The following is a 19,705-nucleotide window of genomic DNA, read 5'->3' as shown; positions in this document are numbered from 1 at the left end:
GACAAACTTCCGTACAACTCAGAGAATCTCCGTAGACACTCGTTTCTCTTCCTGTAATGCTGATTCGTGTTTCCACTACGAGATGATGATGCCTAAGTCCGTTCCAAGAATTTTCACCTTTACGAGGGACGACGCTTCTAAATCAAACGGGACTTGGACTTCTCTATACTCATCCTTGGAGAGAGCTTCGATCTTAAACACGAGCGACGAGGAGCTTGAGGAGCTGGACTCTCCTCTTACATCTATCGTCGACAAAACGAGTGAGTTTAATGATTCTGCGACTTCAAATGCAAGATACAAGCTTCTTCGTCAAGTGTGGGCTTAGTTGAGTGTGAGTCATTTTGGAAACAAGTGAAAAAACTGTAAGCAATGTGTTAGTTACTATGAGTCTCTATGGGGGCTATTTAAAAAGAGTATGTTCCAGTGAGAATGTGGAGAGCTTTTGTTACACATCGTAAGAAGTCGAGTTTTTAAAATTTGCATAAAGCGAAAAACGGTGCCGTTTGATTTATTAGTTGTCTTTTAACTCTATATGAAACTTGAACGCGCCTCTTTTTCGAAGAATTTTGAAAAATGTCGAAAATCAAAGGAAATCCATGAACTTACTATCATAGAAATGGGCACGTGGTGCTCACTCTCCAAAAATGAGAGTGGGCAATCATAAACTGCAATTTTACACTATTAAATTTATTTTTTTCTAAAAAATTATTTTATATACATGATTAATACATCAAACTCTAGTGGTTAGGAATTCTAATTAACAGTTTTGAAGACTTTCAAAATTTTATATTTCTTGCTCTAGGAACAATGTTGCTAGTGAAAGTAGTTTTTGTTAGAACACACTTTTTTTAAAAGAGTGATTTTTTTCGATTTTAATGTGGCTTTTCCGGTCAATTCAGTGGTATTCAAGGCCAGATTAATAGTACGTTGGAAAGATTGCAACGAGTACTACGATATAGTGTATTTAAACGTTGAAAACAAATTTGAAAAAAATGTTTATACTCCCATTTATTATCATCAGGTTTATGATATTGTCAAGTTTTCTATAATTTTTGCATGACAAAAGCGAGGTATTACCATTGAAGAATACAAAGAATAAAATTATTTCATAGAGCTAAACCAACATTAAAAGGCAAACGTTGGCTTTTCTTCACCTGTGTGAGATAATGATCCAACTTGATAAAGAGAAGAGGCTTGAAGATTGTAGAAAGAAGACGTTTGATAGCATAAGTGTGGCAAACACTTTGACTCATCTAGAAGGTCTTACTAAAGGAGAGCTTTTAAGAGCACGTGAGAGGCATGTGCTTTATAAGGCAAAAGTCTTCTGGTTTTCTATTGGGCGAGAGAGTGAGAGACGACGTCATCGTCTTCTTCACCGGAGCTCCAAAGCTTCAGAGAGATAGAGAGAGAGAGAGAAAGATCAAGAGAGAGAGATACAGTGAGGCTTGTATTCTTGGGTCTTGGGTTAGTCTTTTCTCTAGGGTTCTTTTCATCTTGTAAACCGATTAGAGTGTGATCGGTGGTGAGTGATCTTCGTGTACAAACCCGTCGGAGGTAGTTTCTGATTCATCTATGGAAGTTGGGGACCGAAAGGTCCTAACCGGATGTAGCGGTTAGTTAACACCGCGAACCGGGTCAATTGTGGTGTGTTCTTGATTAGTGAAGTTCGCCGGAATCGATCGATGTGGAATTGACAGGAACTCAATTCCTCAACAACCTGTCTTTCATATATAAGCTAAATATGTTTATCTGTAAACATACTGCTAGCAAAATGGAACATACCACGATAAGATAAAAGACACATGATGAAACAATACTATGGAACAATATAATTCTAAACTAGGTGTGCGCAGGGTGAATGACAAAAAAAAAATTTATTTTTAATTTATAGATATTAGAAATTTTAAAGTTATAAGCACACATATTAGATTTAATGGTAGCCATCTTTGAAAGGATGCATGTTTATATAATATAAGATTAATGCAATAACTTTAGTCCATTTATTATAGATTTAAGACAAATCAAAACATATGAAATAGAATTATTATTTTCATAATAAATTTTATGATTATAATATTATAAGAAACATTGGTAATAAAAAAAATACGCAAGAAATAGATTATAAAAAAACAAAATAAACTGATAAAGCAAAAAAGTCACAAAAAGTCTTCAGAACTCCTGATTTGCAATCCTATAAATAGAAATAAATAAGGATTAGTTTATCAAAATAAATCCAGCGGCAGCAATTATGCACATAACAATACAGTTATATGATTTCATATGCTTTAAATAAAGTACTAAAAATAATAATAAGGTCAGAAGAAAAACAAATGGTACTCTATCCTGACAATATTCACCCTAATATTTCACATTGTCTTGAAAGATTTCGAATCAGACACGTTTGTAAATCCAGCCATGAATTTGCTTGAGAGAGAACTTTGATAAATAGTGTGTCGGGAAGAAGATTGTGGTGAGTCTCTTGAATTGTAGAAATATATTTATATTAAGACGTCAAACCCGTGTAGGGTTGAACGAAACCTTGATACGATAAAGCCGTAACTGAAGTAAAATATTCCACATTTAATATAAAATAACATGCTCACCAATTACATGAGCTAAGATCGTCCTTAATTTAGTAGTCAACGTAATAATGAAATTTCTTTTTATATGACGAAATTAAAGGAAACGACATCAAGGTCGATACATAATTGATTTAATAATTTGAAATAATAATTTATTCTTCCTTATATACAACAATCAAATAATATTAAAAGAATCTGACCCTAATTGAGTTCCTATAATTACCAGAAAAATCAAGGAATCAAATACCGTGTTGCATTATTGACCAATAATTATGGTTCTCGAAATAAGTAAATGTTTCCAAAATCGTAAATCTAATAATATCAAAGTTATTAGAAGTTTCCTTTAAACAATGAAGTGCCCGGTTGATCATTGAGCAAATAACATTTTATTTAATGTCACTTTGATTTGAATTTGTATTTTTAAATTGATTACGATAAGTTTGAATATAGGATCCTGGTTTTACGTATAGAGTTTTTCTATGTCTAATGGATTAAGATGACATTATTGTCATTGTTATCATATATAAAGTATAATAATACTTTGTGTTAATTTATATGTATCAAAACTATCATGATAAAATGATTTACATGTATCAAACTTTTGAGATAAAATAATTAGATTACGTTTATAAAATGATTAGATATATACGATAATTATATATTTATAATATATACGATAATTATATATAACAGTATATGATGAAGACTTGTAAAAACCATCAAAACTATCATGATAAAATAATTTATATGTATCAAAAGTCTGCTAAAATGATTAGATTGCATTGAAAAAATGATTAGATGGCATTGAGAATTATATATAAAATTTTATATGATGAAGACTTGATAAAATGTTTTTTACTCTCGTTTATCATCATCAGGTTTCTGATGATGTCAAGTTTTCTATAATTTTTCTTCAACTAATGCATGACAAAACGAGGCATTACCTACCATTGAAGAATACAAAGAATAAAATTATCTCATAGAGCTAAACCAACATTGGCTTTTCTTCACCTGTCTTCCATATATAAGCCAAATATGTTTCTGTAAACATACTGCTAGCAAAATGGAACATACAACACATGAAAACTACTCTTTCTACAAATCCCACCCATCTGTAAACTTACTTGCCCTACAAGCAACTACTCTTTTTACAAATCCCACCCATCTTTTCTTTCACCAAACTCCCACCTCCGATCAGACAAACTTCCGTACAACTCAGAGAATCTCCGTAGACACTCGCTTCTCTTCCTGTAATGCTGATTCGTGTTTCCACTACGAGATGATGATGCCTAAGTCCGTTCCAAGAATTTTCACCTTTACGAGGGACGACGCTTCTAAATCAAACGGGACTTGGACTTCTCTATACTCATCCTTGGAGAGAGCTTCGATCTTAAACACGAGCGACGAGGAGCTTGAGGAGCTGGACTCTCCTCTTACATCTATCGTCGACAAAACGAGTGAGTTTAATGATTCTGCGACTTCAAATGCAAGATACAAGCTTCTTCGTCAAGTGTGGGCTTAGTTGAGTGTGAGTCATTTTGGAAACAAGTGAAAAAACTGTAAGCAATGTGTTAGTTACTATGAGTCTCTATGGGGGCTATTTAAAAAGAGTATGTTCCAGTGAGAATGTGGAGAGCTTTTGTTACACATCGTAAGAAGTCGAGTTTTTAAAATTTGCATAAAGCGAAAAACGGTGCCGTTTGATTTATTAGTTGTCTTTTAACTCTATATGAAACTTGAACGCGCCTCTTTTTCGAAGAATTTTGAAAAATGTCGAAAATCAAAGGAAATCCATGAACTTACTATCATAGAAATGGGCACGTGGTGCTCACTCTCCAAAAATGAGAGTGGGCAATCATAAACTGCAATTTTACACTATTAAATTTATTTTTTTCTAAAAAATTATTTTATATACATGATTAATACATCAAACTCTAGTGGTTAGGAATTCTAATTAACAGTTTTGAAGACTTTCAAAATTTTATATTTCTTGCTCTAGGAACAATGTTGCTAGTGAAAGTAGTTTTTGTTAGAACACACTTTTTTTAAAAGAGTGATTTTTTTCGATTTTAATGTGGCTTTTCCGGTCAATTCAGTGGTATTCAAGGCCAGATTAATAGTACGTTGGAAAGATTGCAACGAGTACTACGATATAGTGTATTTAAACGTTGAAAACAGATTTGAAAAAAATGTTTATACTCTCGTTTATTTTCATCAGGTTTCTGATGTTGTCAAGTTTTCTGTAATTTTTGCATGACAAAAGCGAGGTATTACCATTGAAGAATACAAAGAATAAAATTATTTCATAGAGCTAAACCAACATTTAAAGGCAAACGTTGGCTTTTCTTCACCTGTCTTTCATATATAAGCTAAATATGTTTATCTGTAAACATACTGCTAGCAAAATGGAACATACCACGATAAGATAAATGACACATGATGAAACAATACTATGAAACAATATAATTCTAAATTCTCTTCATTAGATTTTTTTTTTTCTAGAACAGTCGCTAACAACACCCTACCTGTAAACTATCAGTGAGTGAGTTCCCATTTTTGCAGTATATTAAATACTAGGGCTATTTCCGCGCTACGCGCCGGTTTTTTCTACGTTATATTTTTGTTTCTTTAATGCAATGATTTAAATACATAGTTTGGTTGGTAATATGTTTTTAAACTAAGCATATAGTACCATAATATTAAATTATTAAAATTTGTTATACTAATCTTCATTTAGGCAATATCTTTAACGGTTATTGTAGAATCATAAGTATTTATCCAAATATTAAATTGCTTCAATATGTTACTTTAATAAATATTTAGGCTCAATATCAATTATGTTATCAGTATGTAAAAGCTTCATGAAGCTTCTAATCAAATTTTAATTAACATTTCTTATAAAGTTTGACTTCAGATAGAAATAATAATAATTTGATGTGTATTTAGTATTGTAAAATTAAGAAATTATTTTGTAGCAAAAAAATATGTTTCTACACGTATAAAACATTTGTATTTCTCCAAAATACAGTTATTTTAGTTATAATCATAAAATTTTGAAAGTTAAAGGAGTACACTAAAAAATTGGAAGTGTTAATCAAATGCTTTTAACTTTGAACATCACCGACTCTTTACTATTTTTACCTTTGTAATAGTAATTAGAAGTAAATTGTTCTATCTCACCTCTATTCTTCTTCTATGACAGAAATTGTTATTTTCTTTTAATTTTAATTCTGTATATCGAGAATATATTTTAAAAGAATACATCGGATTATAACTCAATTCTATTATAGAATCCATATATTTTAGAGGTAAAAACATTAAAATTTATTGAAAGATTTGTTCCCATAATGGTGGAACTCATGTTGACCGAGTCCATAGTTGGTGTGTTGACAGTGTTGTGATACACATGATGATTTAGCTAGAGGTGGCCGTCCATAACAAATTGAACTTTTGAGTATTGTATGGGGTTAAGGACGTAACTGGTCTAACAAACACCTGTCTCATTGGGTGTCCATAATTTATTGTTTTGTGGTTTCTTGTTAATGGTGTTGTTCTCTATTACTATGATATTTGTGTAAATACAACTTAGGGCTGGGGTTAGAGTCTAAGTTAGCATATGGTGGAAGCGTAAAAAAACATATTTATTTTGTATTATTAAAATCTTGTTTTTGGGTTACTCTCAACACGTATGTTTTCATTTGAGTAAAAGTTCCATCAGGTTATACTGTAACTCGTGAAGTGATATTTTGTGGTTGGAAGTGAAAATTCGAAATCTGATTGCAGAATGAATACTTCTCAAGAAATGCAGAATCAATAATTATAATATCGTTATCCAATAACGGCGTCTATCACCGATTGTTGTTGTAAAGTTTAATCTTTTTGTAACTGAGAATGTGGAGAAAACAAAGAAACCAAACATTGCAATACGGAAACCCTTAATGTCTGAGCTAGTAAAGTGTAAACAACTGGATAAAAGTAAAGAACTTAAGTGCAACAAAGCTCAATTGTGTTCTCTCCCATTTGGTTGTCTTCATTTCTCAAACCATACCACGAATTTAAATAGTTTGATAACTTAATAAAAATTTGCCAATGATAAAATGTTTTTATTTATTGATCAAGTTGCAAATATGGAGATTAAACAAAGGCTGAGAGTTTTCTTACAAAGGCACAATGCCAACAAAGGTTGGGAGCAATAGAAGAGTCTTTAGGTCGAGAACTTGAGCAACTAACTCCAGTTTTCCCTGCTATTGGAATCAGGTGTTCATCTGCAGAGCTCCTGTTACAATTTGGCTGGACAGCTTCTGCTTTTGCAGCAAATAGACCTGTGGGGTTCAAGGGGGATGTCATCACTGCCGGTCTTCTGGTCATTAGCACCTGACTTGGTTCCATCATATCAGTTTCTAGAGACACATGTGGCACCATGTTGTCAAAAGGATTGTTGTTTCTTCCATGTCCATTAAAAGTGTAAATTTATATTTGGACAAAGAGAAATGCAAAGTATGAGCTAGATAGGATTATGAAGAAACCGTCCATGTGCATGTGAACATCACTGATGATAATATCGAAACCGCTCTGGTTCTACTGAGGCAGAGACAACACAATCTTTGCTCTTTTACATTTGGTTAATATAATAACAGAAACAGAGTAAAACTTTAGTCAAAGATTAAAGACAAATCAAAATACATTAAAACCGAACTTAGGATCAATCAAGCATCTCCAGATTTTGTGAAAATAATTCAATGAAAATGTTTTTTTTTCTTCTTTTAAAATAGCTCAATGAGTAAAACTTTAATCAAAGATTAAAGACAAAGTAAGATACATTAAAAAGCGAACTTAGAATCAATCACGCATCTCCAAGTTTCTGATAATAATCAGTCATAATGATCTTTTGAAGATTAAACAACAAATCAAAATCTTTGAACCAGATCACAACTAATTATGAAACAGAGCACTGAGCTTATGTACATATACTCGAGTAAGTTTCAAGTGGAACCCGTACGTTTCCCTAAAATTTCTTGGAGAAACTGTGGAATCTCAAATTTCAGGGGTCTTCCACACATGCACCCTGCATAATAAGAAACGCAGGAGACACGTCAACATTGAGGGCAACGACCAGACTTCAAATCCGAAAGAAAGATAATAATGATACCATTGTTGCAGGAAGTGTTTATAAGGGCGGTATATGATTGAATCTGGTGAAGCAATGAGTTTTGGAGAGATTTCATCAGTATTTATAGAATCACAAATTATCACAAATAAGGGGTTTGCGATTCGCGATGAAGGTTGAGAAAGAGGTCATTAAAGTCAGCGTAATGGGAGAGCATAGTGGAGGTTATTAATGGAGAAACATTATGAAATGGTTTCAATGATGAAGGAAAACGTTACACATGGGTTCTTCAATCGCCAGAGCGTAAAATAAAGAAAGGAGAAGACGAAGACGCTGGAAGAAGGAAAAGCCGTGAGTATGGCCAAATCTTTTTGGAGAAGCTAGACTAAAATTGGGCTTAGAATTTTTTGGCTTGCTAATGAGGCCGACTTTGCTTGCTAAGGCTTTCCTGCAGAGAATTTGTGTAGTGCTGACGTGGCGCGATTTCCCCTTCTCTTCGTGCTGACGTGGACGTCTGAGGAGAGTTTCATGTCTACTTTATTATAATATAAATAGATAGATATCTCCCCTTCATCACCCTGTCTGTTTCATTTCTGAATATTTTGTAGAGTGTAAGAAGCCCTGACATCATCCCTCATTTTGATATTACCAATTTTTTTTAAAATGTGATAAAGTTGTTAAATACATGACAAATATTTATCATATATGTTGGGTTCTAACATGACTCGCCCACTACAGATAGACTTCGTCCACTATTTAAAATTGGCCCCAACTTTTAGACTATGGTCAAACTCATGTAAATAAACAGTTTTTCTTCCTGATTTACAAAAAAGAAAAAACAGTTTTTCTTTTCCTAATATATTGAAAGCAGAAGCTTTGTTCATTCCCTACAACACCTTCTAAACACATCTAACACGATCAGATCATACGAGAAAAAAAAGAGCCTAGATTTAACATTGTGATCCCGTGAAGGGCTAGAAATTTTATAATTTTTAGGACTCGCAACTTATCTGAAGAACTACTTACTTGCCCTACAAGCAACTACTCTTTCTACAAATCCCACCCATCTTTTCTTCCACCAAACTCCCACCTCCGGTCAGACAAACTTCCGTACAACTCAGAGAATCTCCGTAGACACTCGTTTCTCTTCCTGTAATGCTGATTCGTGTTTCCACTACGAGATGATGATGCCTAAGTCCGTTCCAAGATTTTTCACCTTTACGAGGGACGACGCTTCTAAATCAAACGGGACTTGGACTTCTCTATACTCATCCTTGGAGAGAGCTTCGATCTTAAACACGAGCGACGAGGAGCTTGAGGAGCTGGACTCTCCTCTTACATCTATCGTCGACAAAACGAGTGAGTTTAATGATTCTGCGACTTCAAATGCAAGATACAAGCTTCTTCGTCAAGTGTGGGCTTAGTTGAGTGTGAGTCATTTTGGAAACAAGTGAAAAAACTGTAAGCAATGTGTTAGTTACTATGAGTCTCTATGGGGGCTATTTAAAAAGAGTATGTTCCAGTGAGAATGTGGAGAGCTTTTGTTACACATCGTAAGAAGTCGAGTTTTTAAAATTTGCATAAAGCGAAAAACGGTGCCGTTTGATTTATTAGTTGTCTTTTAACTCTATATGAAACTTGAACGCGCCTCTTTTTCGAAGAATTTTGAAAAATGTCGAAAATCAAAGGAAATCCATGAACTTACTATCATAGAAATGGGCACGTGGTGCTCACTCTCCAAAAATGAGAGTGGGCAATCATAAACTGCAATTTTACACTATTAAATTTATTTTTTTCTAAAAAATTATTTTATATACATGATTAATACATCAAACTCTAGTGGTTAGGAATTCTAATTAACAGTTTTGAAGACTTTCAAAATTTTATATTTCTTGCTCTAGGAACAATGTTGCTAGTGAAAGTAGTTTTTGTTAGAACACACTTTTTTTAAAAGAGTGATTTTTTTCGATTTAATGTGGCTTTTCCGGTCAATTCAGTGGTATTCAAGGCCAGATTAATAGTACGTTGGAAAGATTGCAACGAGTACTACGATATAGTGTATTTAAACGTTGAAAACAAATTTGAAAAAAATGTTTATACTCCCATTTATTATCATCAGGTTTATGATATTGTCAAGTTTTCTATAATTTTTGCATGACAAAAGCGAGGTATTACCATTGAAGAATACAAAGAATAAAATTATTTCATAGAGCTAAACCAACATTAAAAGGCAAACGTTGGCTTTTCTTCACCTGTGTGAGATAATGATCCAACTTGATAAAGAGAAGAGGCTTGAAGATTGTAGAAAGAAGACGTTTGATAGCATAGTGTGGCAAAACACTTTGACTCATCTAGAAGGTCTTACTAAAGGAGAGCTTTTAAGAGCACGTGAGAGGCATGTGCTTTATAAGGCAAAAGTCTTCTGGTTTTCTATTGGGCGAGAGAGTGAGAGACGACGTCATCGTCTTCTTCACCGGAGCTCCAAAGCTTCAGAGAGATAGAGAGAGAGAGAGAAAGATCAAGAGAGAGAGATACAGTGAGGCTTGTATCTTGGGTCTTGGGTTAGTCCTTTTCTCTAGGGTTCTTTTCATCTTGTAAACCGATTAGAGTGTGATCGGTGGTGAGTGATCTTCGTGTACAAACCCGTCGGAGGTAGTTTCTGATTCATCTATGGAAGTTGGGGACCGAAAGGTCCTAACCGGATGTAGCGGTTAGTTAACACCGCGAACCGGGTCAATTGTGGTGTGTTCTTGATTAGTGAAGTTCGCCGGAATCGATCGATGTGGAATTGACAGGAACTCAATTCCTCAACAACCTGTCTTTCATATATAAGCTAAATATGTTTATCTGTAAACATACTGCTAGCAAAATGGAACATACCACGATAAGATAAAAGACACATGATGAAACAATACTATGGAACAATATAATTCTAAACTAGGTGTGCGCAGGGTGAATGACAAAAAAAAAATTTATTTTTAATTTATAGATATTAGAAATTTTAAAGTTATAAGCACACATATTAGATTTAATGGTAGCCATCTTTGAAAGGATGCATGTTTATATAATATAAGATTAATGCAATAACTTTAGTCCATTTATTATAGATTTAAGACAAATCAAAACATATGAAATAGAATTATTATTTTCATAATAATTTTATGATATAATATTATAAGAAACATTGGTAATAAAAAAAAATACGCAAGAAATAGATTATATAAAAAACAAAATAAACTGATAAAGCAAAAAAGTCACAAAAAGTCTTCAGAACTCCTGATTTGCAATCCTATAAATAGAAATAAATAAGGATTAGTTTATCAAAATAAATCCAGCGGGCAGCAATTATGCACATAACAATACAGTTATATGATTTCATATGCTTTAAATAAAGTACTAAAAATAATAATAAGGTCAGAAGAAAACAAATGGTACTCTATCCTGACAATATTCACCCTAATATTCACATTGTCTTGAAAGATTTCGAATCAGACACGTTTTGTAAATCCAGCCATGAATTTGCTTGAGAGAGAACTTTTGATAAATAGTGTGTCGGGAAGAAGATTGTGGTGAGTCTCTTGAATTGTAGAAATATATTTATATTAAGACGTCAAACCCGTGTAGGGTTGAACGAAACCTTGATACGATAAAGCCGTAACTGAAGTAAATAATTCCACATTTAATATAAAATAACATGCTCACCAATTACATGAGCTAAGATCGTCCTTAATTTAGTAGTCAACGTAATAATGAAATTTCTTTTTATATGACGAAATTAAAGGAAACGACATCAAGGTCGATACATAATTGATTTAATATTTGAAATAATAATTTATTCTTCCTTATATACAACAATCAAATAATATTAAAAGAATCTGACCCTAATTGAGTTCCTATATTACCAGAAAAATCAAGGAATCAAATACCGTGTTGCATTATTGACCAATAATTATGGTTCTCGAAATAAGTAAATGTTTCCAAAATCGTAAATCTAATAATAATCAAAGTTATTAGAAGTTTCCTTTAAACAATGAAGTGCCCGGTTGATCATTGAGCAAATAACATTTTATTTAATGTCACTTTGATTTGAATTTGTATTTTTAAATTGATTACGATAAGTTTGAAATATAGGATCCTGGTTTTACGTATAGAGTTTTTTTCTATGTCTAATGGATTAAGATGACATTATTGTCATTGTTATCATATAATAAAGTATAATAATACTTTGTGTTAATTTTATATGTATCAAAACTATCATGATAAAAATGATTTTACATGTATCAAACTTTTGAGATAAAATAATTAGATTACGTTTATAAAATGATTAGATATATACGATAATATATATTTATAATATATACGATAATTATATATAACAGTATATGATGAAGACTTGTAAAAACCATCAAACTATCATGATAAAATAATTTATATGTATCAAAAGTCTGCTAAAATGATTAGATTGCATTGAAAAAATGATTAGATGGCATTGAGAATTATATATAAAATTTTATATGATGAAGACTTGATAAAATGTTTTTTACTCTCGTTTATCATCATCAGGTTTCTGATGATGTCAAGTTTTCTATAATTTTTCTTCAACTAATGCATGACAAAACGAGGCATTACCTACCATTGAAGAATACAAAGAATAAAATTATCTCATAGAGCTAAACCAACATTGGCTTTTCTTCACCTGTCTTCCATATATAAGCCAAATATGTTTCTGTAAACATACTGCTAGCAAAATGGAACATACAACACATGAAAACTACTCTTTCTACAAATCCCACCCATCTGTAAACTTACTTGCCCTACAAGCAACTACTCTTTTTACAAATCCCACCCATCTTTTCTTTCACCAAACTCCCACCTCCGATCAGACAAACTTCCGTACAACTCAGAGAATCTCCGTAGACACTCGCTTCTCTTCCTGTAATGCTGATTCGTGTTTCCACTACGAGATGATGATGCCTAAGTCCGTTCCAAGAATTTTCACCTTTACGAGGGACGACGCTTCTAAATCAAACGGGACTTGGACTTCTCTATACTCATCCTTGGAGAGAGCTTCGATCTTAAACACGAGCGACGAGGAGCTTGAGGAGCTGGACTCTCCTCTTACATCTATCGTCGACAAAACGAGTGAGTTTAATGATTCTGCGACTTCAAATGCAAGATACAAGCTTCTTCGTCAAGTGTGGGCTTAGTTGAGTGTGAGTCATTTTGGAAACAAGTGAAAAAACTGTAAGCAATGTGTTAGTTACTATGAGTCTCTATGGGGGCTATTTAAAAAGAGTATGTTCCAGTGAGAATGTGGAGAGCTTTTGTTACACATCGTAAGAAGTCGAGTTTTTAAAATTTGCATAAAGCGAAAAACGGTGCCGTTTGATTTATTAGTTGTCTTTTAACTCTATATGAAACTTGAACGCGCCTCTTTTTCGAAGAATTTTGAAAAATGTCGAAAATCAAAGGAAATCCATGAACTTACTATCATAGAAATGGGCACGTGGTGCTCACTCTCCAAAAATGAGAGTGGGCAATCATAAACTGCAATTTTACACTATTAAATTTATTTTTTTCTAAAAAATTATTTTATATACATGATTAATACATCAAACTCTAGTGGTTAGGAATTCTAATTAACAGTTTTGAAGACTTTCAAAATTTTATATTTCTTGCTCTAGGAACAATGTTGCTAGTGAAAGTAGTTTTTGTTAGAACACACTTTTTTTAAAAGAGTGATTTTTTTCGATTTTAATGTGGCTTTTCCGGTCAATTCAGTGGTATTCAAGGCCAGATTAATAGTACGTTGGAAAGATTGCAACGAGTACTACGATATAGTGTATTTAAACGTTGAAAACAGATTTGAAAAAAATGTTTATACTCTCGTTTATTTTCATCAGGTTTCTGATGTTGTCAAGTTTTCTGTAATTTTTGCATGACAAAAGCGAGGTATTACCATTGAAGAATACAAAGAATAAAATTATTTCATAGAGCTAAACCAACATTTAAAGGCAAACGTTGGCTTTTCTTCACCTGTCTTTCATATATAAGCTAAATATGTTTATCTGTAAACATACTGCTAGCAAAATGGAACATACCACGGTAAAATAAAAAACACATGATGAAACAATACTATGGAACAATATAATTCTAAATTCTCTTCATTAGATTTTTTTTTCTAGAACAGTCGCTAACAACACCCTACCTGTAAACTATCAGTGAGTGAGTTCCCATCTCTGCAGTATATTAAATATATCTCCCCTTCATCACCCTGTCTGTTTCATTTCTGAATATTTTGTAGTGTGTAAGAAACCCTGACATCATCCCTCATTTTGATATTACCAATTTTTCTTAAAATGTCATAAAGTTGTTAAATACATGACAAATATTTATCATATATGTTGGGTTCTAACATGACTCGGCCCACTACAGGTAGACTTCGTCCACTATCTAAAACTGGCCCCAACTTTTAGACTATGGTCAAACTCATGTAAATAAACGGTTTTTCTTCCTGGTTTACAAAAAAGAAAAAACAGTTTTTCTTCCTAATATATTGAAAGCAGAAGCTTTGTTCATTCCCTACAACACCTTCTAAACACATCTAACACGATCATACGAGAAAAAAAGAGCCTAGATTTAACATTGTGATCCCGTGAAGGGCTAGAAATTTTATAATTTTTAAGACTCGCAACTTATCTGAAGAACTACTTACTTGCCCTACAAGCAACTACTCCTCTTTCTACAAATCCCACCCATCTTTTCTTCCACCAAACTCCCACCTCCGGTCAGACAAACTTCCGTACAACTCAGAGAATCTCCGTAGACACTCGCTTCTCTTCCTGTAATGCTGATTCGTGTTCCCACTAATCGCCACACCAGAAAACTTCGAAGTATCGAAAACCAAACCAGACGGTCTCACATACTCCACAGCCTTCGCTGAACCACTCGCATTCGCGTACAAGAAATTCAACAAAACATCTTCGCAGTTAAACTGCTCGTCCACGAACTCCCGACCAAGCTTCGCCTTGTCGGACTGATACATCCCAAACGCAAAACCAACGTCCATAAACGCAGCTCCCGTGAGAATCATATTATATCCCTCACGACTCCTCGCGAACTTCTCACCGCCGTAAGTCATGGTTCCATCGACGTAACGCGGGTAGAATCCGACCAGTCTCTCCGGATGTTCGCGCCAGACTCTAAACCCCTTCTCGATCAAATCGCAAGACATCATTATATCGTCGTCGAGCTCGAGAACGGCACGCGTTTTAATCAGCGGGTCGATATTGAACCTGTTGTTTAGAGAGTTCCGCTTCTCGACTCTGATTCTAACCGGCACGGCGGAGTCTAGCTCGGTTAGGTCAGGAGGTGGTCCTTTGTTCCATATGACAACGATCTCTTTCACAGAAGCACATCGAGAGTAATGACTAACGTACATTTTCAGGTTCCAGAGACGTGCGTCGTAAGTCATAGTCACTAACGTGAACTTAGATGCATGACCTTTGAAAGTGTAAGGCGCAACAGCTCCGCTTCCACCGTATATGTAACCGATGCCTAGACACGAGAGTAAAACTCCTACAAGGAGTATCAAACCGAGTCCTAATCTTCCTAATTTGGGACTGCGTCCTCTTAGAAAAGATGGTACTCGGTTTAACCGAGAACACAGTCTTCTTAACTTGTCCGACAAGAAACCGCCACTTTCCAAATCCAGAACCGTATCGGTTCTTTTTCCCGCGTAGTAGTAGTTCATGCACCATGTTGACGGAACAACGCAGTTAACGATCCCAAGCAAAAACCCTAGTAACACAACCAGTGTAATAGCACCTGCTAGAGAAGCGTATCCGAGAAGAACACGACGAAACAAATCTCCCGAAGCTACACGGTCGCCATCAGCGAGACCAATGTAGCCACCAGAACTTAACCGTCTCACTACGAGATGATGCTGCCTAAGTCCGTTCCAAGAATTTTCACCTTTAGGACGGGAAGACGCTTCTAGATCAAATGGGACTTGGACTTCTCTATACTCATCCATGGAGAGAGCTTCGATCTTGAATATGATTATCCTTTTCCCGTAGTTCTCGCCGCAGTCTTGACCGACACGGTAGAGACTCCCATCGTGTGAGAACGGTCTGCCTCCGTTTCTTGCCCCGACGTTTCTTTTACCGTTGTAGATAGGATTCCTCTTGTGTGGTTTCCACGGGCCGAGGGGTGTGCTGCTGTACCAAATCTCAAGCTGTCCGTTCTTCTTGGTCCCGAAGCTACTATGGTCTGATCCGAATAGATAGTAGTTTCCTTGGTGATGGATGATGGTTGAATCAACGAGCGGCTTTTCCAAGATGACTTTCTCCAGTTTCCAGATCAATGGGAAGTTAACTGCACGGTAGAGACGTAGCTCTCCTATCTGGCTGCTCTCCGGCATCATGTATATCTTTTTAGCAAGACAAAAAAAAAAACACAAGTAAGCTATAATAATAATTTTAGAGAAACAACGCTCTGTGGAAGTTTGTTTGTTTGTTTGTGTATCTTTACTTGTCCGTTGTAATTGAAGACGAATGGGAAAGACAAGTGCCAAGCCTCATCCAAAGCTATACCAAGAGGCTTCCAAGTAGCTCCTTTGTCAGTACTTTCTGCAACTCCTATATCCCCTTGCATTGTGATGGGGTTTTTATTCTCAAAGAAGAGGTAAAGAGTATTACCCTGTTTTCAAAAAGGATAATATTTGACTTTTGTCACTTGCAACAAAGATTGTATTAATGAAACAAATAAATATAAGCCAAAGATAGTGCAACATCAAGGAAGAAAAGTGGAAACTGTATATATACCTGAACATAGAGAAATGGGTCAGCTACAAAGTTACTTGGAAAACCAGAGTTGGTCAAGGAGGCACATGTTAAAACAGGGTTAGCCACAGGCCATGCTGCACTCTCGTTCCTCCACACGTTAACCTGTCTCCCATCACCCCCACAAAGTCACCAAAAATACACATTTATAAACCCTAGAAATGAGAATTCAGAGACGACTCACGGTTTCTATAGGTTTGAGAGTGAAGGGAGAATCGCCATAGTAAACACCAATGGACCAGGAACCCTCATTGTCCTCTCGACAACCTAGCGAAGAAGAAGACACATGATCTGTACGTCCGACATGCGGTGGAAACGCTAGCCATGCGTACGTCGCGGCCACCAAAGCGTATAGAATAAAACATGAAGCGAAGAACATAAAACGCCGTACGGAGCTTCCACTGTGAGTATCAGAAATGACGTATGGGCTTTGCTTCTGATCTTTTTCATTTTTCACCTGTAAGGCAACACCCAAAACTTTTTATTTCCACCAAAAGAAAACAAATAGAATATTACAAATGACCCCACAAGTGAGAAGAATCAAGTCTTAACCTTAGAGGTTATTCTCCTTCTAGCGTTTACAAAAAGAAACAAGAGGAAGAGCAGTAAGAGCATCAATGTCACTGATACCAACTTCCACAGCTTTTCATCATCCATCTCTCCAAACACGTTCTGCAGATCAACAATGCTTCTCTTAGTCTGCAACATTCAACAACAGCGACATTGTGAATGAGAAACTCCGAGCAAGTTTCATTACAACAAAGAGGGACTTACTGTTGAAACCATCTTCTTTGACATTAGTTCATGTTCTTTAACAAAGATTTCTTTTGCGTACTTGAAAAGCTCCACATCAAGATTGTTAAGCGATTTGATCTGCTCAATGACCTCGCTAAGAATTCTTGCACGCGTCTGTAAATTGCATTATCAAAAAGATTAGATTACCTAGGCGTTACTTTACTTGGTTTAAATCAGGCACATAATATAGTTTTTTACCGTTCTAGTAAAATTAGCTGGCGATATTCTCCTCAGGGAGTTGACACGTCTGGTTCCTTGGGACTTTCTTAGATGAGTAATGCATCCCTCATAGACTTCCATCAAAGTTTTTACCGTCATCTAAATTGTATACAACAGACATAAAAAATCACATCATTCACAAGTTGAACATAAATGGTAAAAAAGGAAAGTTACTTACATTTCCACTCTTTGCTTCTATCTTACCGGATGCAACTTCAGATGTACCATTCTGCAAGTTATCAGACATTTTCAGCAACTTCAGACAGTTTCACCCGAGTAAAAAAAGACTTCATTATACTGAGGAGCAGACAAGAGAGTTCACCTGGATTTCACTCTTATCTGATCCAGATTCTGGAATAGTAACACTTGCTTCTGAAAGCATCAAGAAAAATAAGCTTTAGAATTTTTATGATTTGTGTCCAAAAGAACTCTCATTATCATCATCAATTCACTATCTGACTCTAAGTTGTTAAGATGAGAAACTTACACCAACCTGATTTAGTAGTTTTTGAAGTTATATTTGATGTAACCACTTGAGAAAGCACCCGAGAACCCACTACATTAGCAAAAAGTGAAGCAGATTCTCTATGCTCTTCTGTCAATCCAACATACAACATGCTGTCTAACCTTCTCTGCAAGATCAAAAAAAAAACTTATAGAATCTGCTACCAAAGTACAGTTCATTATGATGAAGAAGAAGAAGAACAAGTGTAGCTAGCTAACCTTGGCCACTTGGAGAACAGGCTCACCGAGGTTTTTGTATTTCTGCACACAATGCCGAACCTCGTGGGCTTCTGCTAAATGGGAATTATTTGTCAATCCTGCAATCTGTGAAATGATATGAAAATGCTCTGGAGAGATTCTCTAATCAGTTTACTTTGAAAAAAATCAAAAAACAAAGAAACATGAAACCTGAAACGTTGCTCCATTGTGGATTATATCATGAGCAGTAGGGGTATCGAGATACTTGTGCAGTGGCATCAGCATCTCCTCCATGTCATACGGGTTGTCGTCTTCAATAATAACTCCTCCCTTGAGTTTTCGTGCATCTCTCTAACAAAGACCAAACATGAGTAACAAGCTTCAGTGGGGATAGTTTTGTGTGTTTGTTCTTATCGTATAAGAGCTTAAAAGCCGTCTATGTATGCAACTAGGCCTGTGATTTGAACAGAACCAGCCAAACAGAAATTTCGGTTTAGGTGAGAAGTTCGGTTCAGTCTGGTAGGTTTCTGTTTGGTTCAGTAATAGGTTACTTTGTTTTAGTTTTTAAAAATAAAGTTTCTTTACCAAACCATACCAAAAAACAAACCGAATTAATCAGAATAACCAAACTAACCGAATTTAAAGGAATTTTTTAACAGAACTAAACCAAAATAACCAAAATCAAAAACTTCTGCAGGATTTTCAAAAACCAAAGTAATTCAATACCGAACCAAACTTTATTTCGGGTTAGTTCGGTAAAATTTATATTGAACTGAACAAACAGAACTAACCCGAATAACCGAACCATTAGGCCCTATATGCAACAGAACAAGATGAATGTGACATACCCGAGCAAAGAGGTCTTCTCTCATCCATGGAACAAGGTACTTCCACGGCCATATGTCAAGCGGGCTTATCACGTTATTATTGCGGATGCGGCAGACATCCTCGTCGCAGAAGTCAAATGGGATGCACCAAGAAACTAGCTGCCACCTCTACTGAAAATTCATAAGTGCTCAACACACGCGCAACAGGGTCCCGGACTATTGTCATAACCGAGGTTCTCTCCCTCGGAAGCTTAGACATTAAGCTATAATATCATCATGAGTGGCCAACAACTTGCACTTTTGCTTCCTATAAAATTTTACAGAGGGATGATGAGCAAACGAAGGAAAAGGTTTCGAACTATCTACTGATCTCATGGCTCTGCTAAGTTATTCAAAAGTTAACTTAGCGGCAATCCATAGGAAGATTACCTAGGATCGAAATGGAGCTTGTCGTAAGAACGAGGACATTCCTCAGCGTGATCATACAACTTCCTCAAGAAACTTCAACAAGCAGGAACAACAAAATTAAACAAATTATTTTTCAAATTAACTCAATAAATAAATAAACACTTTGGTAAGAGAGATAGAGAACGAGAGATTCACCAGTGGAAATAAGTTCCGCCTCCAGTT

At 35.2% G+C, this 19,705-nt stretch overlaps 2 protein-coding genes across 2 annotated transcripts; both read right to left on the bottom strand.

Moving 5' to 3' along the window:
• Window positions 1-14,193: 14,193 nt before the first annotated feature.
• Window positions 14,194-18,590, bottom strand: LOC130504689 (glucosamine inositolphosphorylceramide transferase 1-like). Its single transcript, XM_056999311.1, has 12 exons — window positions 18,459-18,590; window positions 18,270-18,367; window positions 18,040-18,178; window positions 17,869-17,918; window positions 17,725-17,775; window positions 17,526-17,645; window positions 17,307-17,441; window positions 17,085-17,231; window positions 16,717-16,989; window positions 16,515-16,637; window positions 16,222-16,389; window positions 14,194-16,120 (listed from the first exon to the last, which is right to left on the bottom strand). Exons 3-12 carry the CDS (start codon window positions 18,161-18,163, stop codon window positions 14,432-14,434), a joined length of 2,880 nt encoding a protein of 959 aa, XP_056855291.1. The 5' UTR covers window positions 18,164-18,178; window positions 18,270-18,367; window positions 18,459-18,590; the 3' UTR covers window positions 14,194-14,431.
• On the bottom strand, window positions 18,261-19,576 carry LOC130504690 (protein-tyrosine sulfotransferase-like; the record flags this gene model as incomplete). The annotated part of the gene is made up of 5 exons (XM_056999312.1): window positions 18,261-18,374; window positions 18,459-18,599; window positions 19,097-19,243; window positions 19,397-19,454; window positions 19,505-19,576. Coding segments are annotated over 5 exons (532 nt in total), but the record flags the coding sequence as incomplete, so codon positions are not given.
• Window positions 19,577-19,705: the final 129 nt, after the last annotated feature.

Source organism: Raphanus sativus, unplaced genomic scaffold, assembly GCF_000801105.2.
Source record: "Raphanus sativus cultivar WK10039 unplaced genomic scaffold, ASM80110v3 Scaffold1737, whole genome shotgun sequence".
In the NCBI taxonomy this organism is placed as follows: Eukaryota; Viridiplantae; Streptophyta; class Magnoliopsida; order Brassicales; family Brassicaceae; genus Raphanus; species Raphanus sativus.
Note: the sequence above shows the minus strand (reverse complement) of the source record. Positions and strands in the feature narration are given on the sequence as shown.

What these genes read in the sequence shown, in the direction of transcription:
- LOC130504689 (XM_056999311.1), bottom strand. Translation starts at nt 18,163, where the DNA reads ATGTTGTATGTTGGATTGACAGAAGAGCATAGAGAATCTGCTTCACTT. An exon ending in CAGCTAATTTTACTAGAACG is followed by an intron (nt 17,442 to 17,525) that starts GTAAAAAACTAT and finishes TGCAATTTACAG; the next exon opens with ACGCGTGCAAGAATTCTTAG. An exon ending in GAAGGAGAATAACCTCTAAG is followed by an intron (nt 16,990 to 17,084) that starts GTTAAGACTTGA and finishes GTTGCCTTACAG; the next exon opens with GTGAAAAATGAAAAAGATCA.